Here is a 25,239-nt window from a genome sequence, read left to right on the forward strand (position 1 = left end):
AATGTGATCAGCTGTACAAGATTGAGAAAGACAGTCAAAATGGTTTAGAGAATTACACATTGAACTGCTATTTACTTGTGTTGTAAATGAAATGATTCAATGTAAATTCAACAAAAATAAATTGCCTGAACTCAATTTATAAGTAATATATAGTTCTCGGAGTTGAAACTAATAATTTTGACAGACCTAGATGACTAAAACAAACTAAAACTCGAAGAATGTAATTAGGAAGACAAGAAAGTGGTGCCAAGGTTGCTACAAGACAATTTTGATGACAACTGATAATAGGCTAAAAACAAAACTATACAATTTCCAACATTTTGCACTGAATTTTCCCTCTCGGCTCATTACTTGTTTGCTGTGTTTCAATAAAGAACATTGCTACTGATCTTGTACATTTATTAATTTTTTCTAACTTGACTTTTGACTCTTAATTAAAAAAAAATTCATATTTTTTTATGTTGTTTAAAAATATAAATTTTTTAAAAAATTGCATGTACAGAATTAAAAATAAAAGATATTTTAAGAAGCTTTGAGGTTGCACAATTTGCGGTTACTATAAAGAAAAGTAAATCAAACTCATTTTAATATCAGAAAAATTTATTTATAACAAATTTTTAACAATGTAATTATTATTGAGCAGCAGCAGCTTCCTCTTTTAACCTATCTTTCTTAAGAGGACCCATAAATGCGAATTTATCAGCTGCTGTCTGGAAGCGACCATGACCAAATTTAGATGATGTATCAATGAACTTCAGGTTGATCTTTTCCAAAGCAACACGTTTGGTGTGAACAAGCAACGACTAAAACAAAACAAACAGTTAAATTACTATTAATACGACTGCAGTTAAAAAAGAAAAAGCTTTCAGAATGTTTCTTCGGTCTACTTGATCCTGATACATTCAAATTAAAACTTACTTTATACAAACTAAAAAATTAGCCAATTTCTTTGTCAGAAATGGTTTTGTTACAATCATAATCAAGATATTATTTCCTTTTTATTGGGGTTTTTTACTACCACAATTTATACAGGTGATAAATCGCATTGCAATCTCTCAGATTTTTCTATAGCCAATAAAAAGAGTCCATATAAAGGTAGATTAGAAACATTTCATCAAGAGTTTCAGCTCGCAATCATTTAGCTCTGCTCCTTCTGTGATATTAAACCGTACTAAAAGTTTTATCTAAGAAACTGATAGTGGTTCCAGACCTCTCACTTCGGTTTTAAGAAAAACAGAGTATAACACGAAAAAGTTTTATTGGAAAACACTCTTTTTTTTTGTTTAAAATAAATTGACTTTGTTAATTTACAAACAAATAAAGATTTCTACTTACTGTAAAGAATTTAATTCCAAGAAAATTGATGTAAATACATCAATTAAAATTAAACACAAATTTGAGAAGATTAACTTTTACGTTTATTCAAACATTTATGAAATCTGTTCTGTTTATCTTCTTACATTTCTATGATAAAAAAATCTGTTTTTTGTTTATATTGAACCTCTCAAATGTGTTTAATTTTAATAAATTGTTAATTTACATCAATTTTCTTAAAAAATAAAGTTAATTAGGAATTATTTTTTTTTTACAGTTATTTTTATTTATTATTCCAAATCTAAAAATGTATATATTCTGACAAAACTTTCCACATTTTACCCAGTTTTTCTTAAAAAAAGTGAGAGATCAGGGACCACCTTTAATTCACTTTCTTTATTATAAAAACTGTAAAATAATCTAAGTCGAAATGTAAACTTCAGATTACATTTTCAACTGGTGAAATAAGTTACAGTAGTGTTTGAAGGTGTTAAGTCTATTTCTCTACAAAGAACAAACTCTTCTTTTCATGACTTCTCATATTAGTTTTCTGTTATTTCCTATGACTGATTAACCCATCAGGAAGTGTTTATGAAAAAAAAAGGCTGGAATTATGAATTATTAAGCATCGTGGATTACATCTTTACTAATTTATTAAGATGTTAATTTTTAACATAAATGTGATTTTTTTTTACATATTTTAGAAGTATATATTTACAAATTAAATTGTATAATATAGATGTTTACTCTTAGCAGTACTTACAATGCTTTTTAATTTATTTTTAAAAGTGCTGTTTAAAAAAGTTTCACAAAATTATAAGGTTATAATCATTTCATAAAATTATCTTTCAAAAAAATTGATCATGTTAGATAATCATAAAAATTATCATGTAAATGGGCAGTTGGGCAGACTGATTTTGTACTTTTTAATATGAAAACCAACTTAGGAACCAGTAATTATCTTCACTGAAAGCCTAGCTTAAAAACACTGTTCTTTTTTCTGAACTTCTTGTTTGTAAAAGAAAAAAATGTAAACATTTACTTTTTTTTATTGTCTCAGCCCTATCATTTTTAAAATCACTGAAAAAAATCAGATAGTGTTTGGCTCTGAGAATATCATCACAGACAATGAACAAAAAAAGTAATGAAAGCAACAAAAAATAAAAAATTAAAGTTATACTTACTTTACGCATAGTGATAACTCTCTTTTTAGGGCCCATACAACATCCTTTTAACATAACAAAGTCATTATTTACTTCACCGTAATGGGGGAAGCCACCCATGGGTGTGATTGTTTTTTCTGAAAGATCATATTCAGTTGATGCATTGTTTTTGATGACCTATAAAAAATAATTTAAAAATAGAAACAATTTTTAAAAAAACCAATTACCAAACTAAAGAAAATTTTTTTTAACCAAATACAACATACACATATGCTTTTTGTTTAAAAACAATTGTTACTTGTTAAAAATACTACACCCAACATATTTTTCAATTCCTGGTGTTAAGGTTTCATCAACTACTAAAATGCTCTCAACCTCTGGGGGTTGCAGTGATATGAGCCTATAACTTTACACATAAACAATAATCCTTTTCACAGAGGTAAGACACTGTGAAAGGGATTAATATTTTCAATGCTTTTGCAGCTCCATTTCCATATTCACTTCCATGAACAAGCCAAAAGACATTTAAATCTTCAGATGTGAATTTTAGTTTTACTCTATTGGCAGACATTTTGATGAGCTGATAAGTTAGCAGCTGCAATAAAGTTTCACTAAATGAAGTCAGTAAATATCTCTGCAAGAAATCATTTTTATCTTCCAATAAATACGCAAACTAAATTTTTAACTAGCGCAAATGCATCATGTTATCCAAAGTGTGGTTAATAGTCTTCTTAATCCAAATTTTATTAAACATAATTGGAAGCAAGTGGAAACTATCAAAATCTTTTCTTTGAAGACTAGTTTAGATATCAAGCTTCTTCAAGATAGGATGAACTTTTAAATAAATTTTAATATCTGTACTAGTAAATTCATATAGTTTGGCAAACAGCCTATTCTGTAATTATTTGGTTTAATAAAACCATTTTTTAACAGCCTTACAAAGAATATGATTTTCTGGCATACTTTTTGTAGCTACAGCACATCTGAAGGAAGCAGCAAGATCATCCATTTCACCTGTAGTATAAGACAATGTTTTAATTTTTCAGAAATCCACTGTTTTTCCTGGTATTGCCTTCGCACCACCACTACACACTGCGATACATTTTGTCCCAATCTATGCTAGATTTTAGTAAGTAGCTTCATAAAAAATCAACGTCTTGTTGCTTGCCCAGGTATTGATTTACAAAACAAATCTTAGACTTTGTTCTTATTGCATGTATATCTCGTACAACAAAGAACAGAAATATTTGTAGATTCATCAAATATTAATCATTTACATATATGTTGATACATATACATCAAATTAACACAAAAAAAAATTAAGAATTCACCTGTTTAATTATCAGATTGTGAATATCAGTAGCCATGTCAAAGATTTGCCTTATTGTATTGTTAGAAACAAAATTTATTTGCTTCTTCCATGCCTATTAAAACACTGACCCATCAATTGGAGCAGGCAAAATGAGAATTCCTGCGATTGTATGGGGTTTGGACATCTTAGCTGTTCTATATGTAACAAGATGAGATGCTTCAAACATATAGTTATCTTTTTATTTAGGCTTGATTTACAAATAGAAACTTGTTGATTTCTCAGAGTATGTAATTTTCTTTTGAAAAATTCCAAGAGTTTGCTTTTATGATTTGGACGCTTAATTTCCAAGTGTCAAATTAAGTTTGATGGCTTCATGCTTTCATAGAACTTAAAAGCAAACAAAGCTCTGTGGCTTTCCATTGAGGTAAAACCATAATTTAAACATGTTTGTGCAATCTTTTTACAAATTGATTCACTAGATGTAGATGGCTCACTTTGTTTTTTCACTATTTATCAATTTTGCAAAGAATTTAAATGGAAAGTTACAGCACTTTCGACAGTGTACAGACTGAGTGCACACTAAAAAAAAACAATTCTCTGCTTTCTATGAAACTAAACGTCTAAAAATTTAAATAATTCATCAGAAGCAGGCTTTGCATTGGAAACTAAATGACATTCTGCAACTCCTTATGCCTTTTATACTGCTTACAGTACCACGTATTGTATACATGTTTCCAACACGACTAACAGCAAATATTATGCAAGCAGAGCAAATTAAATTATGTACAGAAACAAACACATTAAGCTGGAACATATAATTGCTGATCTGTAAACTTCATACATACATGTACATACCAGTCGCCATCAATACATCTAATAGTTTAACTAGGTTTGGGTCTATAATATTCATTATATTTTATTTTTACTTTTTGGGGATCATGGAGCTAAAAAAAAAGGTTGAGAATCTCCGCTCTAACCTCATATCAAGTACACTACTTTGCTTTCTGTAACCTTTTCTAGGTTCAAAGAGGGTTAATTTTTATTACTTTGTAGTAGCTCATACCCTCTCTCTAGTTTAAATGAAATATTTTAGTACAAAATCATAGGTTAATTTTCAGAAGTAATTACAACGTAACCAGGAAGCTATTTGCCAAATATAAGTTAAATTTTTATATTTTTATTTTCATTATTTACTAATAAAAGATAATTTTTACTTTAAATTATAAACTCTTGTAATGTATCAATGATTCAGTTTTTAACTGAGGTTATAGTATTTAACATTTTATATGAAAATATACTAGTCATTTCATAACCTAAATAAGTATAGTTTAAGGAAACAGGTAAGTTTTTTTTAAATGTAGTAAGAGTAATATTTTACAAAATTCAGTTTTTTACAGTATAAAAATCCATTAATTAAAACAAAATCTTATAAATTTGTAAAATTTAATTAAAAAGAGGTTCAAATAAGCTCACCTTTCCATCCTTTGAGTGGATACCCTGTCCAATGCGGTAAATCTTTTTATTCATTTCAGTACGATGATGGTATCCCTTTTGACCAGCCCTAGCAACAGTGAACTGTACTCTGCTAGGATGCCAGGCTCCAATACAAGCAACTTTACGTAAACCTTTGTGCGTTTTTCTGGGCAACTTCTTGGTGTGCCAACGAGATGTTACACCTGTAAGGAGTACCTACAGTCAATTAAGTATGAATTAAATAGAACTCGATTCAATAAGTTTTTGAGATAAAACTAATAAAAACAAAGTTTTAATATTTTCTCAGATTCTTGTTTTTAGAACGGGTAGTCTGATCAAAGGAGCATATTAATTCTTACAATGATGATTTAGTCACAAAACTGAAACGAGTTTTGCCCTTAAATTAAAAACTTAATTAAAAAATTGCTGCCATGCAGCAATTTATTATTTATGCATATTTCACAATACTGTGTTTATATTGTCATATGTTTTAAAGAATTTTCTCATTTTGTCTATTACTCCTTGCTGAAGCAATCAAACGTGTATTCTTACTAGGGACTGCCATGACTCCTACAATACCGATATTAATGGTTTACCAAATTTTACTGTAGTTGTTTACAGTAAATGGATAACAGAGCACTTACTGTGTAAGTTACTGTTGGGTTTACAGCAATACTTCTATCTACCCCACCTATCCCGATTGGAAGAATATCACTTTTCATTATCCCTTCTCTCTACTGTAAGTTCTAATCCCGCTAGATATTCTAAACTGAGATGGCAAACTTTTGTTAATATACATATCATCAGAGACGATTTTTTATCTAATGACAATTTCACACTACGAATGACTGACACTTTGTACCAAGGTAGGCTACACACCTTCTAGTCCTTCAAGAAATGCAAATTCATGATTTCTTTATTACATTAAGGGATCCTAGTTGAGGTCATCCCCTTAACTGGAACCTCTACAATGGTCTGGAAGAATTGTCCATGAAAGAGCCCAAATAGCATTTTAAACTGTTTTACAAAATAAAATTATCTGGTGTTAAATGAACATGTAGGATGGATAGATACATTTCTACAAACACGCAAAAACTATAATCAGCTAATGAAATTCAGCTGAATTCAAACCTTACTTCTGCAATACTGACAAGAATAAAGTAAACTATAAATTAACAGCAACAAAATGAACATATGCATTCTAGTCACAAGGGGGGAGGGGAAGTAACAATGTATTATGCCAATTGCCTAGTTTGTGGGATAGGTAAAAAAAATAAATTAGTAATAAGTACTCATGCAAGTAATAAAAATGTTCTTACAGATCTCATTTTATATTAACCTCAATCCATTAAACACACACTTATGTCCATTTCTGAGAATTTCTTATTATCAAGTTAAGATAATTCTTATCAGGTTAAGACCACCATGGCCTGCATGGTGTGAATGGTAGTGGTGTCTCTGCCGTTCATCCGAAGGTCCCGAGTTTGAAACCCGGTCAGGCATGAGGAATTTTCACATGCTACAAAACATCTATCTCATCTCCGCTGAAGCAATACCTAACAATGGTCCTGGAGGTAAAAAGATTCTGGCTTGTAAGATTAAAGCGGAACTCATGTATGAACTCTACACAGCAATAATTATGAAACAAAGTTATAAAATCATTGTTTTATGTTAGTTACTGAAAACCATAACGGTAAAAAAAAGAAAAGTTAAATAAGGACATCAGCAGGAAGGCAGCATGTGGGTATCCGCATTCAATGATGACATCAGAAATGCACAACACATGATTTTTCATCACAAGTCCTGTAAATGATTTCATATCAGACGTGCTAATGCATGATTAACATTCTCTCAATTTTATTTACCTTTGTATCCCTTCCCCTTTGTAACACCAATGACATCAATCATTTCATCAGGAGAGAAGACATTAGATACTGGGACAGGCCTTTCAAGATGTTCTCTGGCCCATTTAACTTTTTCTTCAATAGTACCACCATTAACTTGAATTTCCATAATGTGGGCTTTCTTTTGCCTTTTCTTCAATAATTTCATCTAAAGAGAAGAAAATAATTAGTTCATATGTGTTATAAATTACTTAGGTTTATAACAAGAAGAAACAAAATCAATAAACCAATTTTCATAATTAGAGAAGACTTCATTGTTCAGTTTTATAATAGATGCTTGTTATGATTTGCATGCTTAATAATGCTTCGGTCAATGAATGACTTGTTAAATAAAATAAGTCTTATTTTAGGAGTGTTTTTCCAATATTATTAGTACATATCAGCTGCATATAAAAATAAGTGAATTAATATTTTTTAACTGAAAACTAAATTTTTTCATTTTATTTAATTCTAAAAGTTCATATTTATATGTAATTTATTAGGTATACACTTATATATTTGTAAATCTAATCTATTATTAATAGAATAATTAATTATTATTAATTCTTTGTTCATTTATGTAAACTATGACATACAATGTCATTTATAAAAAAAAATTCTGGTTATTAATAAATAGGTTTTAGGTTTTTAATACACGAATAAATGGGGTTACTAGGATTGCATGCTATTCTGCAGTGCTCTATCTTACTTAATATGGGTTGTAATTTAAAAAAAAAATTGATTTTTAAAGGATTATTTCCTTTGGTAATGTATTTCTGTACCACACAGAAATACAACAAATAAAGCAGAAAAATAAAAAATTAAATTAATTTCATTGAACAATAACAAATCAATATTTACTACTATTAGGTCAGTAACTTCCTACAGTCAGTCATAACAGCAGGAAGATTTTTTTTACATGATATGCTAGGCTGATGATGCAAAAGTTTTAATTTAAAAACACTATTACAATCATGCTACCCATACTTTAGATACACATTTTAACGATCTTAATGAAATTATAAATTACTGGAAATAATCAATATTTTTCAGAATCCAACTTGTCTACATTTAATTGTGAAGGTAATCGAACAAAGTTTTTTACTGACATTACTATTGCACAAAGAATCATGTTTTTTTTTAAATACTAGCTATCAATATTGTTTCCCTTCATCCAACTTTAAATCAAATATCAGTGCTTTCATAGACTATTAAATGTATACATCTCAACTATTATGGACAACACAACCATCTGTAATAATATAACACTGAAATCTAGACAACTGTTCCAGACATGGTTTTTCTCCCAGGTCACAACCCGACGGGTTACTGGAAAGTTATGGAATATGCCTGAGGCTGCCTCCTACAAAAATGCAGGGCAACATAATTTTTGATGCTGCAGCTTAGCTATTACTGTATTGTGTACAGTAGCCACGCTGCGTATACACACGGTTTCTGTACAAGCCAGAGTCCACATGATACATGAACATCATTATAAAAAGATAAAATATTTTACAATTACCTGGGTGTGTGCAATAACTCTAATAACTTTACAGTATTTAATCATCTTTTTAAAATCTCTTTCAATTGATTTTTTTCCCAACTCGTCCTGCCATTTTTTGGATGCTTTGGTAAATGCCTTTTTCTTTGATTTGTACCTAAACATTTAAACATTAAAGTGCATTAAAAGCAGCCAACTTCGCGTTAACAGTTTAAAGACAACAGAACTTACAATTAAATGATATTTCTATTCTTATTGCATCAAAATATAAAAATAAATTTCCATTGTAAAGCCATCAATAAATAAATACATATCTATAAATACTTTGAGTTTTTAATGTTCAGCTAAACTCTGTTAATAGTATAGTGGAACATTGTTTATCTAAAACTGATTACCCCTTCCTCTCTCACCACTATCAAGAGCAACACAGAATTACTATCGGTAATTTTGACTATACACCCCGCACTAACAAATTTTAAGTTACCGAATAAATAATCAGTCTTCTAGCTCATAACATGAATTTTTTAATCTATTTTTTTTGTTAAGTAGCAGTTTCATAAGAATAAACAGCTTATAGTAAAAAGGAAAAAAATATTTAGTGAAACTTCATTAATTTAATATCAATTAAAATGTTTTTTTTTTAATCTCTTAAATTCCCAATGTGATGTAATAAATTTAAATAAAATTTGGAACAATAGTAAGAAACAGTTTGACAAAACTAATAGACTATTTGATACAGGGATTGCTGCAAGATATAAAATGCATAGTCCAGGCTTATTACAGAGAATACATAAATATACTATTCCACGTAAGGTATAAACAAACTTTTTACCATTTAACCGCCTGCATTTTGTGAGCTCCTTTAATAAAATCTAGAGAAGACTATTACAATTATTTCTAAAGAATCTTATCTTTACAGAAATCTCTTTTAGAATGATTCCACATTATAGGTAATTAGATTTGCAAAATAAGAGTATAAATTATCTTTTCTATCGATCACATTTTATGTAATTAAATTAGTAGCATCTGTAGATGAACATGTCAAAGATTTCTGTTTCTACGAATTTTTTTATTAACCAAAATATTTTATTTAATTAAAGGACATATACACAAATTTGTTTTAAATATTGTTCTCCATTCATTACGCGTTTCTTTAAATAACTGCAGATTTAGACATATTAATCTAACAGAAAGAATCATTACATCAGCAGAACAGGCACTTATCTGTGAATCCTTTTTATTTTTCTCACATGAACAAACGCTAAAGCTTTAACAATACAGTTTTTGCTTGTTTGTCAATCCTCAGTTTTAGATGAACAATGTTCCACTGCAATATTAAGAGAATAAGTAAACTCATAAAATATAAAGATATAAGATAATGTCCAAAAATACAAAAAAAAAGGACTTACCACCATCAGTTTTATCAGATGCAATGTTGAAAACTCAGCCTCGGGTTTTGCTCCTCACTTCTTCACATGAAGTGGGAAGACCACCAAACCGATTGACTTAATTACTTTGTTGAACTGTAATTAACATTAAGAAACAAACCAGAGGATGGCCTCTTCAGTGAGCGGAAACCAAAACCTCAATCGTCTGTTATACGAAAGTACAAAATTGTCATCTACTGACAAAATGCACCTTGTAGTTCAGACAGAACTAAATGCTCTCATACCACTGATTGGAGAGCTATTCAAACTTTATTAGTAATGTTATAAAACTTAAGTACTAAAAACAAATAAATATAATTCTACACTAAATGTAATTTAAACTCTTTACATATAAATGATACTATGAATGTATGTTATATACTATAACCTACATTTCTCATTAAAATAATTCAGATTCTTAACATTTTGACAATCAAAAATATAAAAAGAAACAAAAAGCGATAAAGCACACTTCTACATTGTCATGGATCAGATTAAATTTATATACAACTGATAAGTTTGCATTGAAACTGATATAACGGAGAGTTACTTAATATATTTTTTATATTTTCTTTTGACAACAAAAATCTTACAATTTGATAAAAAAGTAAAATCAATAATATGAAATGAATATTGTCATATCTTCCCTTACTATTAAGTTAAAGTAGTTTTATATTTTCAATTACAATTACCATGTTAATACAAATTTCATTCAGAATAATAGGTACTGCAAACAGTTAACTTTTTTCTATAGAAATATTTATAATTACATGTCTCAGACCGCCCTAGTAAATTTATCAACAGTAACAAATTCAGATTCTAACCATAAATACTAAATCATCACAGACATGTAAAAGCAAATTGAAAGAATAAGTTATAATATGTAACATTAAAACATACATACCAGTTCTTATAGTATCTTCTCCGGCAATCTTCAGACAGATGCTCAGCCCAAACTGTGACCAATGATCGCATACCGTGTGGAGTTGGAATATAACCAATAACACCAACAACAACCATTGGAGGAGTTTCCAGAATGGTCACAGCCTCAACAATTTCCTTCTTGTTAATTTCTGTTTAAAAACAATATATAAATAAAAATAAATCTTAAAAGCACAAAATCTTGTGAAGTTTATATTAGAAATTAGCTGTTTCAGACATGGTTTGTCTCCTAGATCACAACCCAACGGATTACTAGAAGGTTATGGAATATGCCTGAAGCTGTCACTCAGATTATTTTAGAGGCAACATAATATCTGATGTTGCAACTCGGCTTTACTGCATTGCGTGCAGTAGCCCCGTTGCATATACATATGGTCCCTACCGAAGTGGAGTCCATGTGTGTAAACATCAACACAAAACCAAACTGTAATTATGTTTATAACACATTAAAATTCACAGTTATATCAATAGCCAAACATTTAAAAAATGACATTTAGAAGCAGAATTCATCTAATATAACTGGGTTTTTTCATGTATCATCAACTAAGATATTAGTCAGTTATGTGCGAGGGAGAATTAATTTTAAGTCAATACCAGTCAATTTTGGCTGTGTAAAACTGAATATTTGATTGTTGACAATTTTAACACAAACCAACAATAAAATGTCAAACAGTTCACTTTTAGCCGATATGTAATATTTTGAGAGCAAGCACGCCCAATTATAAGAATTTTTTTTGAATGAGGACAAGTTTGATTCTGTAAAAAGAAGTATGGAAATTTCATGCCAGAAATCATCAAATATTTAAAAAAAGTAAAAGTATTTGAATATAATGCAGTTTTAACTGCAGTAGTCTTAAACGTTAGAATCAAACTTTTTCTTTTAAGCACTTTTTTAATATGTTTTTGGCTCTTATCTCCAAAACTATTTTCCAAATTTCATTAACATATGTAGCCAAACCAGACAGCTTATTTCACTTAATCTTTCATATATAAAATCATGGTTGATTTTTCAAACTTTATGTCAAATTTAAAAGTTGGTTGTTTTTTAGGGAAAGACCATGGTTAATCACTAGCCCACCAGGCTGGTCTAATTGTTAACTTGTCATTGCAAATCAGTTGTTTTTCAAAGTATAAGGTTCTGAGATTTGAATCCTATTTTAAAAGCTAGTTGCTTTTTATAGGGATTTGAATACTAGACAATGAATATCTGTATACTCTAAATGTTGGGATTCATTAACATCACAGGAATGATCTGCCTGAGACTGTAAGACTGCACCTCATATACATATCTCATGATGAGGGCAGTATGCCGCAGGAGGGGGTTGGTTATAGTTTATTAGTTAACAGATTGTAATATGCATATTAGGGAATGATCATGGTTCAGTTTATCTTGATATTGATCTGTGGACTCAAAATGAAAATCAGCTAATTTCAATAAGCCACTGAAATTTTAATCTTGTTAACATTGATTGCAAAATTGTAATTAAATTCTTTAATTTAATTATTTCTTAATTCATCTCTATTTCACAGCACCAATTAAGAATTTGGAAAAAAGTAGAGAAATTAATCTACTTTTAAACTCATTTACTATTTTGACATTTTACTGACTAATAATCACCATAGATTTGTTGAACTCATACAGGACTGTCATTGCATTGAACATAAACTACGTGCAGTATATAATCTCATGTTATACATGGAAATTTCTACAATATTACATTGGATCATTTACCTGCTAAGCGAAATAATTCTTATCCATTTAATCATTAAGATCAAGCTAATAAAATGAAAACAAGATATTTAATAAAATGAAAACAAGATAATTAAAATCTTTGGTATAAAACATCTTTATACTCACTTGATCCAGGCCTATCTGCTTCACGAACAACATGAGTCAATCCAGCTTTATAACCCATAAATGCAGTAAGGTGGACAGGTTTGCTTGGATCATCTTTAGGGAAAGCCTTTACCTTGCCACGATGTCTACGAGACCTTTTTTTAGGGTAGAAGCCCATAGACCCATGTCTAGGAGCACTAAACTTACGATGGGACTGAAAAAGTATATATAAAAAAAAAAATGTTTATAGGTGTGATTTCAGTTACTTTCACTTATATTTTATAATTACATCACTTTAAATAAATTCCACTTATATAGGCATTATAATGAACTTTACAGAATATTAACAAACTTTTATGGAATTTTTAATAGTTTCTAATTGGATATTATGCAATAATTGTTTAATTTCATTTCAGAATAAAAAAAAGCAAATGATGGCAGATATAAAATTATAGGTTTCCCTCAAAAGTTACAAATTGCTGAATAAACCCAAATGCCATGAAAATAACCTAAGGGGAATTGGTATAGTAACTGGAGCTCAACTATGAATTGAAGCTCAAGACATATCATGCAAATTGAAATACAACTTATTCAGCCCAGCAAAACAACTCAAACATGTTCCCAGACTGTACAATGAACGAATTCAAAAATACAACTCTGTACGAAACACTGGGAAAGACAGCAAAAGTAAATTATCAATTTCAATGAGAAAAATTAATTTTCTTTGTAAAGTAAAATAACTTAGTGTAGTAACTGTGTGCAAAGTTGTATTTTTAATTTAATTCCACTTATTTACACAAAGCTAACAAAACCTCTGATTTAGTACTCTTGTTCAAAAGTACAACAAATTTTGGAAAAATAAAGTGCACATCAGTAGGGTTTCACAGTTCCTCGAAAAAAATAATACTCTTATTTCTGTTCTAATTTAACTCTGCCATTAGACATAAAAATAATTTTTAATCTTGTATATTAAACAATATATAATTAAAACTGAATTAAATAATTAATGGACCTATTAAATAGCTTTTTCATATAACTAGAACAATGACTAAACTAGATTTTAATTTCGGTAAAATATAATTAAATTGAATCATGCAGCCCAGCTTTGACTCCATTATATACATTGAGCCCAGTCTAACAAACAGTCACTACAAAAGATCATTAGCAAGTAATTTAAGTAAACACACGCACATAAAATCTGGTTTCACTTTTCTTTTAAAGCAAAATCTGGTTTCACTTTTCTTTTAAAGCAAAATCTGGTATGTACCTAACTACGATAAATTTCTTTAAAGCATGAACAAAATAAACCGCATTTAAAACGTACAATCTGGTTGCAGCCAGATCTTTAAACATACTTTAAATATTTATGGTCTTCTTAAGTAATAACAGAATTACAGTACGTATTTAATTACAGAAATTTATAGAATTACTATTGCACAGCTTAATATCTACGGATAAATAGCTGTTATCCTTTATCCACATATCAATGTTTCTGTACAATCTGAACCCAAATTACGGTACTACAACAAAAATGCACGGCTACCACACATCTGTATTACACAATGTAAAGTATTATTCCTTTCCACATGATGTTTATCTTTACCCACACATAAGAATAAATGTACCACACTAACTGAACCCAACCAAGTTAATCAAAGAAAAACAATAAAACATACCAAAATCCACACAATTGATGAATTTATGATAAATTTGGATTATACAACCAACGCCTTTATGCAGTTTCAAATTATTACGAATCATAAAATTTTGGACGCGTTTCCAAAATGCATAATAAAAAAGGGGCCCAGTAAATTTCTTTTACAGAATACTCTACTTGCCGTAGAATGAAACTTATTAAAGAATGTATACTTTCATGGGCTGAACTTATAATTCTAAATGAAAATACACGAGGTCAGCACATGGAATACATGTACGTAAATCATGTAATCTAAAATCGACAATGTGGCAAAATGTCTAGTCAAAGACAGCATGTTTTTTTTTTTATTTCGGGCGAAAACTTGAGTGAAAACTGCGTCGCAGATTATAGAAAGAAAAAAAAAATTGCAGCATACTAATTTACTCGCGTACAACTATCGTGCCACATTTTGACTAATTAGTAGAATTATTTTTTAATAGGGTATTGATATCTAACAATAAATATGAAACACAAATAAAATAAATAGTATAAATTCTAATAATTAAAAATGCCATGAAGACAAAATTCAAATATAAGAAACCGACACTCACCATGCCTTACGTCGAGAAACGGAAAGAATGGAAAATAAGGATGTGAATCTAAAGAATCAAAACGTGTTACAAGCAGACAACATTTGAACAAAAAACTCCACTCACTGAAAATTTCTATTTACAAGTACTTATATAATATTACGTGTTAAATATGGACTCAAAACATATTGCATTTTTCTGTGAAAATTTAACTGTTACAATTATTTTGAATAAATAATGAAAAGATTGAATACCTTAATAACTGATTACAAATAAATAATACGATAATTCAATAAATAGATTTCGTTAGGAACAAATGTAAAACCGGTCGTAACTGTACAGTTGTATTTATCAAATTCAATTCATATCGAAACACATTAATAAATTTTACAGCAATTATGTCTTGCATTAATGTGTACAAGTGGAAACTACAAATGTAAAGAGGCCATTGCCATACGGATGACATCATAAGTGCGCCCTGGTTTAAATTCCATCAAAAATATTTTCACCACATTAAATAATAACTTCGAATAAATAATAATTTTATTGTATTATTATTATTAGAGTTCTAGAAAGTTAAAAAAATACATGTAAAATGCATATTATAAATAAATTTAAAAAACCCAAGATTTTAACAAAGAAACAAAATTACTTATTTTAACATCTGACATGATAGTTGTTTTTAAAATGTGAAAATATTATTTGACTACTTTACTTCATTATGAAAATAACTGACATTACAAAAACTATTGTTTTTTAACGACAATTTAACCACAAAAAAAATCTGATCAATAGGATTTATTTTTCACATGGCACGTGTGCTACCACGTCAAGGTAGATTTCAAAATATGGAAGAAAATTACAAGAGAAAAAAAATTATTGCATTCACTATAATGACATCTGGTTTACTCGCAGGTAAGTTAAGTTTTAAAGATACTATTTCCTTTACAAATAATTTAATCAAATACATTTTTAAGTCGGTTTTTGCATCATTATTTTCATACATATTTAGGATAAGGGTACTGGAACTTTTTTAAACTATGTTGAAACTAGGAAGGTGCTTTGAAGATAATGTAAAAATATCTTCAAAGCACTTGAGAGGCAAGATATTTGACTTATTTTTTCAAAAAAATAAGTTTTATATTTTTTAAAAAATTAAGGGGAGACGACTATATTATATTATTATATTATATTTTCATAAAAAGTACTTCTTGAAAAATGTGGACAAAAATTTTATTAAAAAATAAAGAAAAAAGGTGTATATTCTAAAAAAAAAATCCCTTTAAAATGATATAAAATTCAGTCCTTTAGAAAAATGTACCCAAATATTACTAATATTATGTTGCTGAGATACGAAGAACTAATCTTTTTTCTTTTGGTGTAATGAAGTTACTCATTTTATTTTTGTTTAATCTATGTTATCCATTTTCAAATTATAATGCCAGCATACAACATGTTTTTTTTAAAAAAAAAAAAAAAAAACATTTAAACTAAGACAAAAATAAATAAAATAATTAATATTAAAATAAAACAGGTGTCTATATATAGAATGTGAACAAAATTGTAAAAAATTCATAGAAATGCCAAACAGAAACTTTAAAAGATGCTTTTATAACCACTTAAAAGCATATGATTGATTAAAATAAACTGATGGTATAAATATATTGTATATACTTTCAAGTGTAGAAAATGTCAACTTTATAAATTAATAGTGACAAAATCCTCCACACTTGAAAAAAAACTTCAATAAAATGTCTGAAGTGGATATCACATAAACTTCCTTGTACATCTATTACATATACACATTTTTAAAAGTACATAAAATTTTATTTCACTAATAACTTATGATTTTTTTTCATATTTTTTTTTTTTGTTATTATTGAATTATTTATTATAAAAAAATTTAACAATCAGAGGTTAATAATTATTAATAAATCAATATATTTCAATTTAAAAAAAAGAAATTGTTGGGTTTGAACCAATGTGCCTTCCCCTTGTAAGATCCAAACATTTCATTAGTTAAAATTATATTTGGCTATAATTCTGGAACCAATGAAAATAAGTACCACTCATGACAAGTTGTTGAAAAGCTCTCAATGATGGCTTATTACAGCAGTTAAGAAAAAGTCCAAAATCCAAATTTTTTGGATTTTGGGCTTTTTTGGACATCTTTGGTTAAGTCAATTGCAATCAAAATGGGATGTGCACAACTATATATTACAACAGTTCTAAGCCCAAAATTTCAACATTCTATGGCTAATCGTTATTGAGTTATGCAAGATACATACGTATGTATCTTGATACATATGTATGTACATGCAGACGTCATGCTGAAGCTAGTCAAAATTGATTCAGGGATGGTCAAAATGGATATTTGCATTAAGATTTGAAAACCAAAATTTTTTGTGATTACAATACTTGAAAGTACATGAAAATATAATTATGAAATAATTAAATGACTTAGGGAAGGAATAAAATTAATTTAAATTAATAAAAAATTATAATTTTCATTTAAAAATACTTCAAAAAACTACTTTACTATATCTATTTCTGCAATATTATAATTTTAATTAACTTTTCATAAAACAAAGAAAAAACTCTGTTGTAAAGAAGCAAATATTTGCAAAATATCCAAAAAGTAAGTGAAACAATTTTTTTATGATTTGTTTTAACAAAATCATATTCCATTGATAAATTTAAGTGCGTTAAAGATTGGGTTGAGTAATAGGGGAAAGTCGTATATTTTTATGTTAAATTATTTTGTTAATTTTGATGTAAGGATTAGTAATTCTTACCTATTTATACGGTACAGGATGATTGAACATATTATGTACGAACATATTAATCTATACATAATTACGAACTAAACAAAATGAAATATTTATGTACTGTTGAATTTCCATGTGTTTGAATTTGTGTACTTAGTTTTTTGATTTGGTAATATCAAGAAATGTATTTTCCTTTCAACACATATTGTGTAAATATGGTAATTATTAAATAATTATTTTTATTACACAACACATAATTTATATTTTAATGCAGTTAACATTATTGTATTATAAAATATGTACTTTATACTGTAACAGGAATATTTGTTTACCAGCATTGTCACAATGTCATGATAACTGCATTATTTAAACGAATTTCATCCGAAGGGGTAAATATAATAAACTGATTTTCAATCTATTTTTATAAATTATTTTATATAATACTTTTTTTTAAGCTACATACTATGTCAAATTTGAAACAGCCATAATTAAAGTGGCTTATTTAATATTATAAATTGTAATTAAAAAATATTACTAATTTTATTTAAAATTACAAAAAGTACTACTAATATATACAATCATAAAATTGACTCTGCTGTAATGGTTAACAAATCCTATCTAGAACATGCTCCTAGTTTAAAACCTAGAACAGATTTCATGTGGAAATCAAAAAGTTGCAGCCAACCTGATACAAGATTGCATGAGATGTTTATTATCTAGGCTATCTTACTAAGGAAAATGAAGAGTGAAGTGGTTTTCATTTACCTTCTACACCAAGCCAAACATACTGCAGTATATTGGCATGCCAAGCCCATCAAAATGCAGGAAATATTCAGCTCTTTAAATTGTGCACCATATTGACTAAATGTATAATGGAAATTATCACTACTCTTAGAAAGTAACTCTAACTTATGTCTTTTATATCCCGGATGTTTAACCTGCTTCACAACCCCTAAGAAAGACTAAAAATATAGTGTAAAGCAACAGATTAATATATTATTGATTAGATACATTGATATTGTATCTAACAGTAAGGAAAGAAAATAATTTTTAAAAATATCTATTCACACTAAGCTTAACATGCTACATAATGGATTTCAACTAATAAATATATGGTTCCCTCACATACATTACTCTTAAGAGTCCAGATCTAAATCGAAGTCCTCCAGTGTAAGAATACAGACTTAATTACAGTAAGATTTTTACTAACAGATGGCTCATGTACCATTATCCAACTGGATGGTGTGCAAGTTGAATAATTGCAAGGATTTAAATGTTTGGGCTCACTGGTGCAGGAGAAGAAGGTAGTAACTACAACAGAAATCCAGTCATTTGTCAAGCAACCGCAGCATTTGCTTCCTTGTAATTGTGCTTGGGGAAACAAAGCAACATCTCGCTAAAGACCAAAATTTGTCTTTTCCAAATCCTGATCCTGCCAATTTTATTGTATGGAGTGGAAACATGGACACTACTTAAGACAGACCTGAGCAAACTTGGTGTTGCAAATGCAGTGGAAACAGACTACTATACAACCATTCAAATGCCTATACCATTGTATGGTAGTACAGACTACCATACAAATGCAGTGTCTTACGAGTGGAAACCAACTGTCATACAAACTCCTCTGGCATAAACAACCCACCAGTTGTCGAGTCCAACGAACAGCTCCAAAGAAAATGTTGATCAAGCAGATCGATGATGATATAAAAAACTGCAGGCTAAACCTTAATGAGGCTAGGACAATGGCCATTGACTGCTGTGCACGGAAGCATCTTATGAATGAAATCAAGCAACCATTGATACCCGCAGCAGCATATGGGCTTAGAAGTTGATCCAATCCAAATGCCAGCTAGGGATCAAAAGATTTTTCTACCTTTACAAAACTTGTATGTACAGTTATCAGGCAAAGGATTTAAATTTTAATTAGCAATTACTCCATTTTTAACAAGCTATTATTATGTAGTTCTTTTTAAAATAAAAAATCTTTTTTTCTTTGTGAATAAATATCTTATTTAATTATTAATTTTCATGTTTGTTATACAACATGAAAATGTTTTATAAAAATGGAAAATCCTTTCCATTAGATCATTTATACGAGATAGGACTTCAATGCAATGCATTCTAACTAAATTAAAAAAAAAAAAAAATTAAAATTTAATTTATGATTTTAACATTCAACTTTTCATTTTATAAGACAGAAGTGTTTAAATTACAATCCTGCTATAAACCATTAATGTAATTACTGTAAAGGGTAAATACAGGTGTGTTATTCCACGGTAAAAAAAAAGAAATTGATTTAGCATTTGAAAATTCAAACAGAGAAATAATGGAAAGATCTTGTTTATAGCAGTGCAGAATTAGTCCTAATAATCCCAAGGGAGGTTTAAAAATGTCCATTACTATTTTACTAAATATTTTCTTGCTAAATACATAATTTGCAATTTAGACCTCTTGAATTTGTTAAATTTTCAACAGAAAAAAAATTTAGAATTACTACAGTACTTAAATTTAGAATTACATTTTTAGATCTGTTAATATGGTAGATATAAAATAACTATCTCTTGATAGTTTTTGTAACTACTTATAGCATATTTTTATTGCAGTAAAATACTTTGGGTAGCTTTCCTTGCATTCTGATCAAAGAATATTGCCTTAGTTTCACTGTAAGGTTTTAGGGTGGTTGTGGTAAGTTGTTTATGTTAGATTTTCTTGTATTTTTATCTTTGAATATAAGTGGTCTTCAGAAACCAGTATTGCTTATGAAGTACATTACTGAACACTATAAAGAGAAATACTAAGTCGGCCAATAACAAATTTTCTTGTGGAGCCAGGCATTGGCTCCACAAGAAAAATCAGTTGCAATATGTGTGTAAAATTTATATGAAGAAACGTTGTGTTGATTAAACTAGATAGTTTACAATAAGTAACAAGTATATGAGAAAAATCAATGGAACCTGTGGTGCTGTAAAGACTGAAACATAAATGATATAGATTTTGAATAATAATTAGGTAAAGGTTATTAATTCCTTAACATTATTCATTTATTTTTACTTAATCTCTTTGTGTTAATTTTAAAATAGAAAATTGGTGTAATAAAAAAAAACAAAACAGTACTGTATTATTTTATCAACATTTATTTAATAATACATTCTTTTCTAATAAAAACACATTTTTTTGACCACTAGCATTTTCATTTAAAAATAAAATTTCACATAAATAAAATAATAGACAAATACATAAAAATAACAGTTATGAATAAATATGAAAAAATACAATTAGTACAAAGTAAACTGACAATTTTGATGTCATTGATAAATGATCATCCTTTTTTCACTTCTCTGATTCAACTGCCAGTATTACATTATAAGTTTCCAGTTTTATGTTAATTTAAAGTTGATTATCTTGTCAGTTTTCACTATTACCTCAGACATTTAAGATATTTTTTTTAATTTAAAGCAAAATAGTGTTAATCACTAAAACTGATTTTATGTTTAAAATAACAAAGCTGGCCTTGTCCAGACTCAGATTAATATTTCCTGAAACAGTCGTTAATCAAACCTCAACAGTTTAATTTTGCCACTAATGAATTATTTCAGAGATTAGAAGTAAACCTACCATTAATCACAGCTAATAATATCACCTGTAATCAGTGTAAATTCAACAACTGATTGACACATTTGAAACACAACTTATTAAATATGCTGTAATCATTTATTAATAGGAAAAAAAAATAAAAAAAAAACATCCTTTTCATTGAAAATCTAATATAATATTTGTTTGTTTTTTCCCCAGAAAGAAATGCAAAGAATGTTAAAAGAAGTGAATGTTAAAATAGAAGAGTTATCATCTATAGTTAACAGTAAGATAATTTGAAATTCATATAAAAACATATTTATTAAGTATGCTAAATTTATCATTAAAAATTTAGTGTTCTTCTCTTTACCAATGCAGCGCACAATACTGCAGGGTGTAAAATTGTGGCATGTCATAAAAATACAGGGTAACTAAGTACTTATTTTTTAATTACTGTTTCAACTAATTTCATAACATATGATCACAACATTATAACATATGATTACAACATTATAACATATGATTACATTCATTAAATATATATTACATTATTATATATGATTACTTCATTATTTTATTTTTATTTTACTCCTTAACATCAGAATAATGAGATTAATTATCTTGATATATGGTATATAGTAAAAAATAATGTATCCCATTAATATACCTTTATCATGTTGATCATTGTATGCTATGTTGCTGTCTGGGCATAGAGTTGTAATATATATATATATATATATATATATATATATATATATATATATATGTTTACACATTAGTTTAGTAAAATAAATTTTTTGTCCATATCTTCTTCTGTACTAATTAATTCCAAAAGTATAAACAAAATTCAGCACAATCCACCAAAGTATAGAATCAGTAAGAGCTCTTACCTTAATATCAAAAGTGCCTTCAAGGAAATTCCTCATCAGTTAATTAAAAATTAATTACACCTTAATAAAAACTAAACATAATATTATTACATATATGACATAATATATACACTCAAATAATTAATTAAAAATCTTTAAAAAACATTAAACATGTTGTGGCCAGCCACTAAAAACAGAACTATACTAATACAATATAAACTTTACCTAATATTAACAAAATCTTAAAAAACCGTAAAAAAACATAAAATTTGAACATAATAGAATTTTGTGTGTATGAGCAATATCATAAAATATCTTATTTGCAAATTCCTGCAAATCAATCTGACATAATGGCTGAAACAGGAAACCCTGTCTGTAAAATATTCTCTTGTGTATAAGTTATTAAATTTGAAATAGTCCTTTGACATATTTTCTAATAATGGTGAGAAAATTATCAATAAATGTAGGATTCCCATTTTTATCTTTTAGTTAATTTCTTATTATACAAATTGTATGAACTATAGGAATATTAGGGTACATATTAGTTATGTCATAATCGTTCTAGTATTTTATTTATTGTCAAATTATTTAATTTACCCAAATCATACCCATTTTTTATATATAATCATTACAATTTAAAATATATGAGGGTTATTTTTTTTCAAGGTCCAATCAGTCGCGAAATAACCCGCACAAAAATCGAATGAACCTTTGTGCCTATGTGTTGCGCAGCGTCTCTAGTATGGCCTTCAATCATGTCGCGTCACTTCGTTTAGTTCTGAACACGCAGCTAGCACGTAAACATGTCTATACAACAATAGCATCTCCTGCAAAGTGCGAAGTGCGTGCGATAATTCGATTTCTTCAGGCTGAGGGGTGTAATGTGGCTGAAATTTATCAACGAATAAGTAATGTGTACGGTGAAACTTTAATGAATGACAGCAAAGTGTGACAATGGTGCAGGGACTTAAAAGCAGGACCTACAGATGTTCATGATGCAGGCGGTCAGGGAAGGAAGCGAGTGTCAATCGATGATCTCGTTGAGCGAGTGGATGAGGCAATTCGAGAAAATCGTGGATTCACAATTTCTGTATAGAGTGATTAGTTTCCTGAAGTTTCAAGGTAAGCTCTCTACACCATTGTGAGTGAGAGACTTCAGTAACGCAAAGTGTGTGCAAGATGGGTTCCCAAGATGGTGTCCGACCATCACAAAACAATGAGAATGGACGCCTCCCTAATGTTTCTCCAGCGCTACTACAATGAAGGAGAAGATTTTTTGAACAAAATTGTCACAGGGGATGAGACATGGGTCCATTTCGAAACTGAAGAAACAAAAGAACAATCCAAACAGTGGATGCATTCTCAATCTCCCAGTAAACCAAAGAAGTTCAAGCGAACCTTCTCCAACAGAAAAAGTATGGATACTGTGTTCTGGGACCGGAATGGAGTTCTCTTGGTGGAATTCATGGAACGTGGCAAGACCATCACTGCAGCCTCATACTGCGTGACTCTTCAACATTTACGAAGGGCAATTCAGAATAAAGCGGAGAGGAATGTAGTCATCAGGCATTGTCTTTCTCCATGACAATGCTCGGCCGCACACTGCAGCTGTAACAAAGCTCCTGCAGCGTTTTCGTTGGGAAGTGTCCTACCATATACAGCCCAGACTTGGCTCCATCTGGTTTTCACCTCTCTGCTCACATGAAACGCTGGCTAGGAGGACAACATTTTGGCACAGACATCGAGCTGCAGACCAGTGTGGCTGAAAACACAGGCGGCTCCGTTCTATGATGAGGGTATTGGAAAGTTGGTACCACGCTACGACAATGTCTAAATCGGAGTGGTGACTATCTAGAGAAATAGCGTAACTATGCAAGTACTTGTTACAAATAAAAAAAAAAATTATTTTCACTGTGGTTTTTATTTCGTGACCAATCGGACCTTGAAAAAAAATAACCCTCTAAGTCTATACTAAATACTTAAGTTAAATTTAAAATAAAGTCTATATATAGATAAGTCGTAAGTGTATATATAGACTTAAGTTCAGCTTAATCAATCTGCAGACAAGAGTTCATTAATGATACTCTTATCAAAGCTGCTATAGATAGCAGCACTTTTGTTAATATTAGTTTATATTGTAATTAGTACAGTGTTGTATTTAGTGGCTGGCCACAAACATGTTTAAAATTATCTTAATTAATTATTTGACTGCATATATTATGTCATATATGTAATAATATTATGTTTAGTGTTTATTAATGTTTTATGTGTAATTAATTTTTAATTAACTGATAAGGAATTTCCTTGAAAGTACTTTTGATATATAGAAAAGAAATAATAAGATAGGTGGAAGGATTTCTATTGATTCTGTACTTTGGTGGATTGTGCTGAATTTTGTTCATACTTTTGGAGATATATATATTTCAGTTTTTATTTTTCAGAAATTTTAGTTTTTATTAACTAAAGGTATTTTAATTTTAATTTTTTTTTGTTTTTGTTTGATGTAACATTGGAATTTTGTACAGACTGATGTGGGATGCTGTGAAAGTTGACTTTTGGTATCAATTTTAAGTTCTGTTACTGCTTGGTGATTATTTTATTTGAGATTATTTGGTACAGAGGTCAGTATGTTGATTAATTATTTGAATCTTCACAAAGTTTTTACATATAAATATATATATATATATATATATATATATATTTATTCTTAATTGTATTTTGCAATTTATGCATTTGAGAAAAATAAAAAACTGTTTTTGTCTTTTTATACAGCTTTTGTAGATAAAAAAATAGATACTAAAGATTAACTGTTTTTGTTTTTTTTTCAGCTTTTATGGATAAACAAATGTATACTAAAACGCATTTAATTGATTATGCTCTACTAACTGCAGGTAAACATTCACCTAAATTATAAATTGTGAACTGTAATTAGCAGCAGTCTGTATAAAGTT

The 25,239-nt window shown here is 28.8% G+C and overlaps 1 protein-coding gene and 1 non-coding gene across 3 annotated transcripts; both read right to left on the reverse strand.

The window, feature by feature from the left end:
- Positions 1-579: 579 nt before the first annotated feature.
- LOC142329780 (large ribosomal subunit protein uL3-like) lies at positions 580-15,188 on the reverse strand. 2 transcript variants are annotated; one of them, XM_075374567.1, is made up of 8 exons: positions 15,100-15,188; positions 12,874-13,066; positions 10,978-11,146; positions 8,668-8,803; positions 7,128-7,314; positions 5,263-5,465; positions 2,499-2,654; positions 580-803 (listed from the first exon to the last, which is right to left on the reverse strand). In XM_075374567.1, the coding sequence occupies exons 1-8, from the start codon at positions 15,100-15,102 to the stop codon at positions 633-635; spliced, it is 1,218 nt and encodes a 405-aa protein (XP_075230682.1). In that variant the 5' UTR covers positions 15,103-15,188; the 3' UTR covers positions 580-632. The 2 variants fall into 2 exon arrangements, with proteins under 2 accessions (XP_075230682.1, XP_075230683.1); XM_075374568.1 differs by lacking the exons at positions 580-803; positions 2,499-2,654 and having other exon boundaries at positions 5,257-5,478.
- LOC142330785 (small nucleolar RNA U43) lies at positions 10,845-10,917 on the reverse strand. The gene has a single exon (XR_012757840.1). It is a non-coding gene; the product is annotated as a small nucleolar RNA U43 (small nucleolar RNA).
- Positions 15,189-25,239: the final 10,051 nt, after the last annotated feature.

This window comes from Lycorma delicatula, chromosome 9, assembly GCF_047948215.1.
Source record: "Lycorma delicatula isolate Av1 chromosome 9, ASM4794821v1, whole genome shotgun sequence".
Taxonomy (NCBI): domain Eukaryota; kingdom Metazoa; phylum Arthropoda; class Insecta; order Hemiptera; family Fulgoridae; genus Lycorma; species Lycorma delicatula.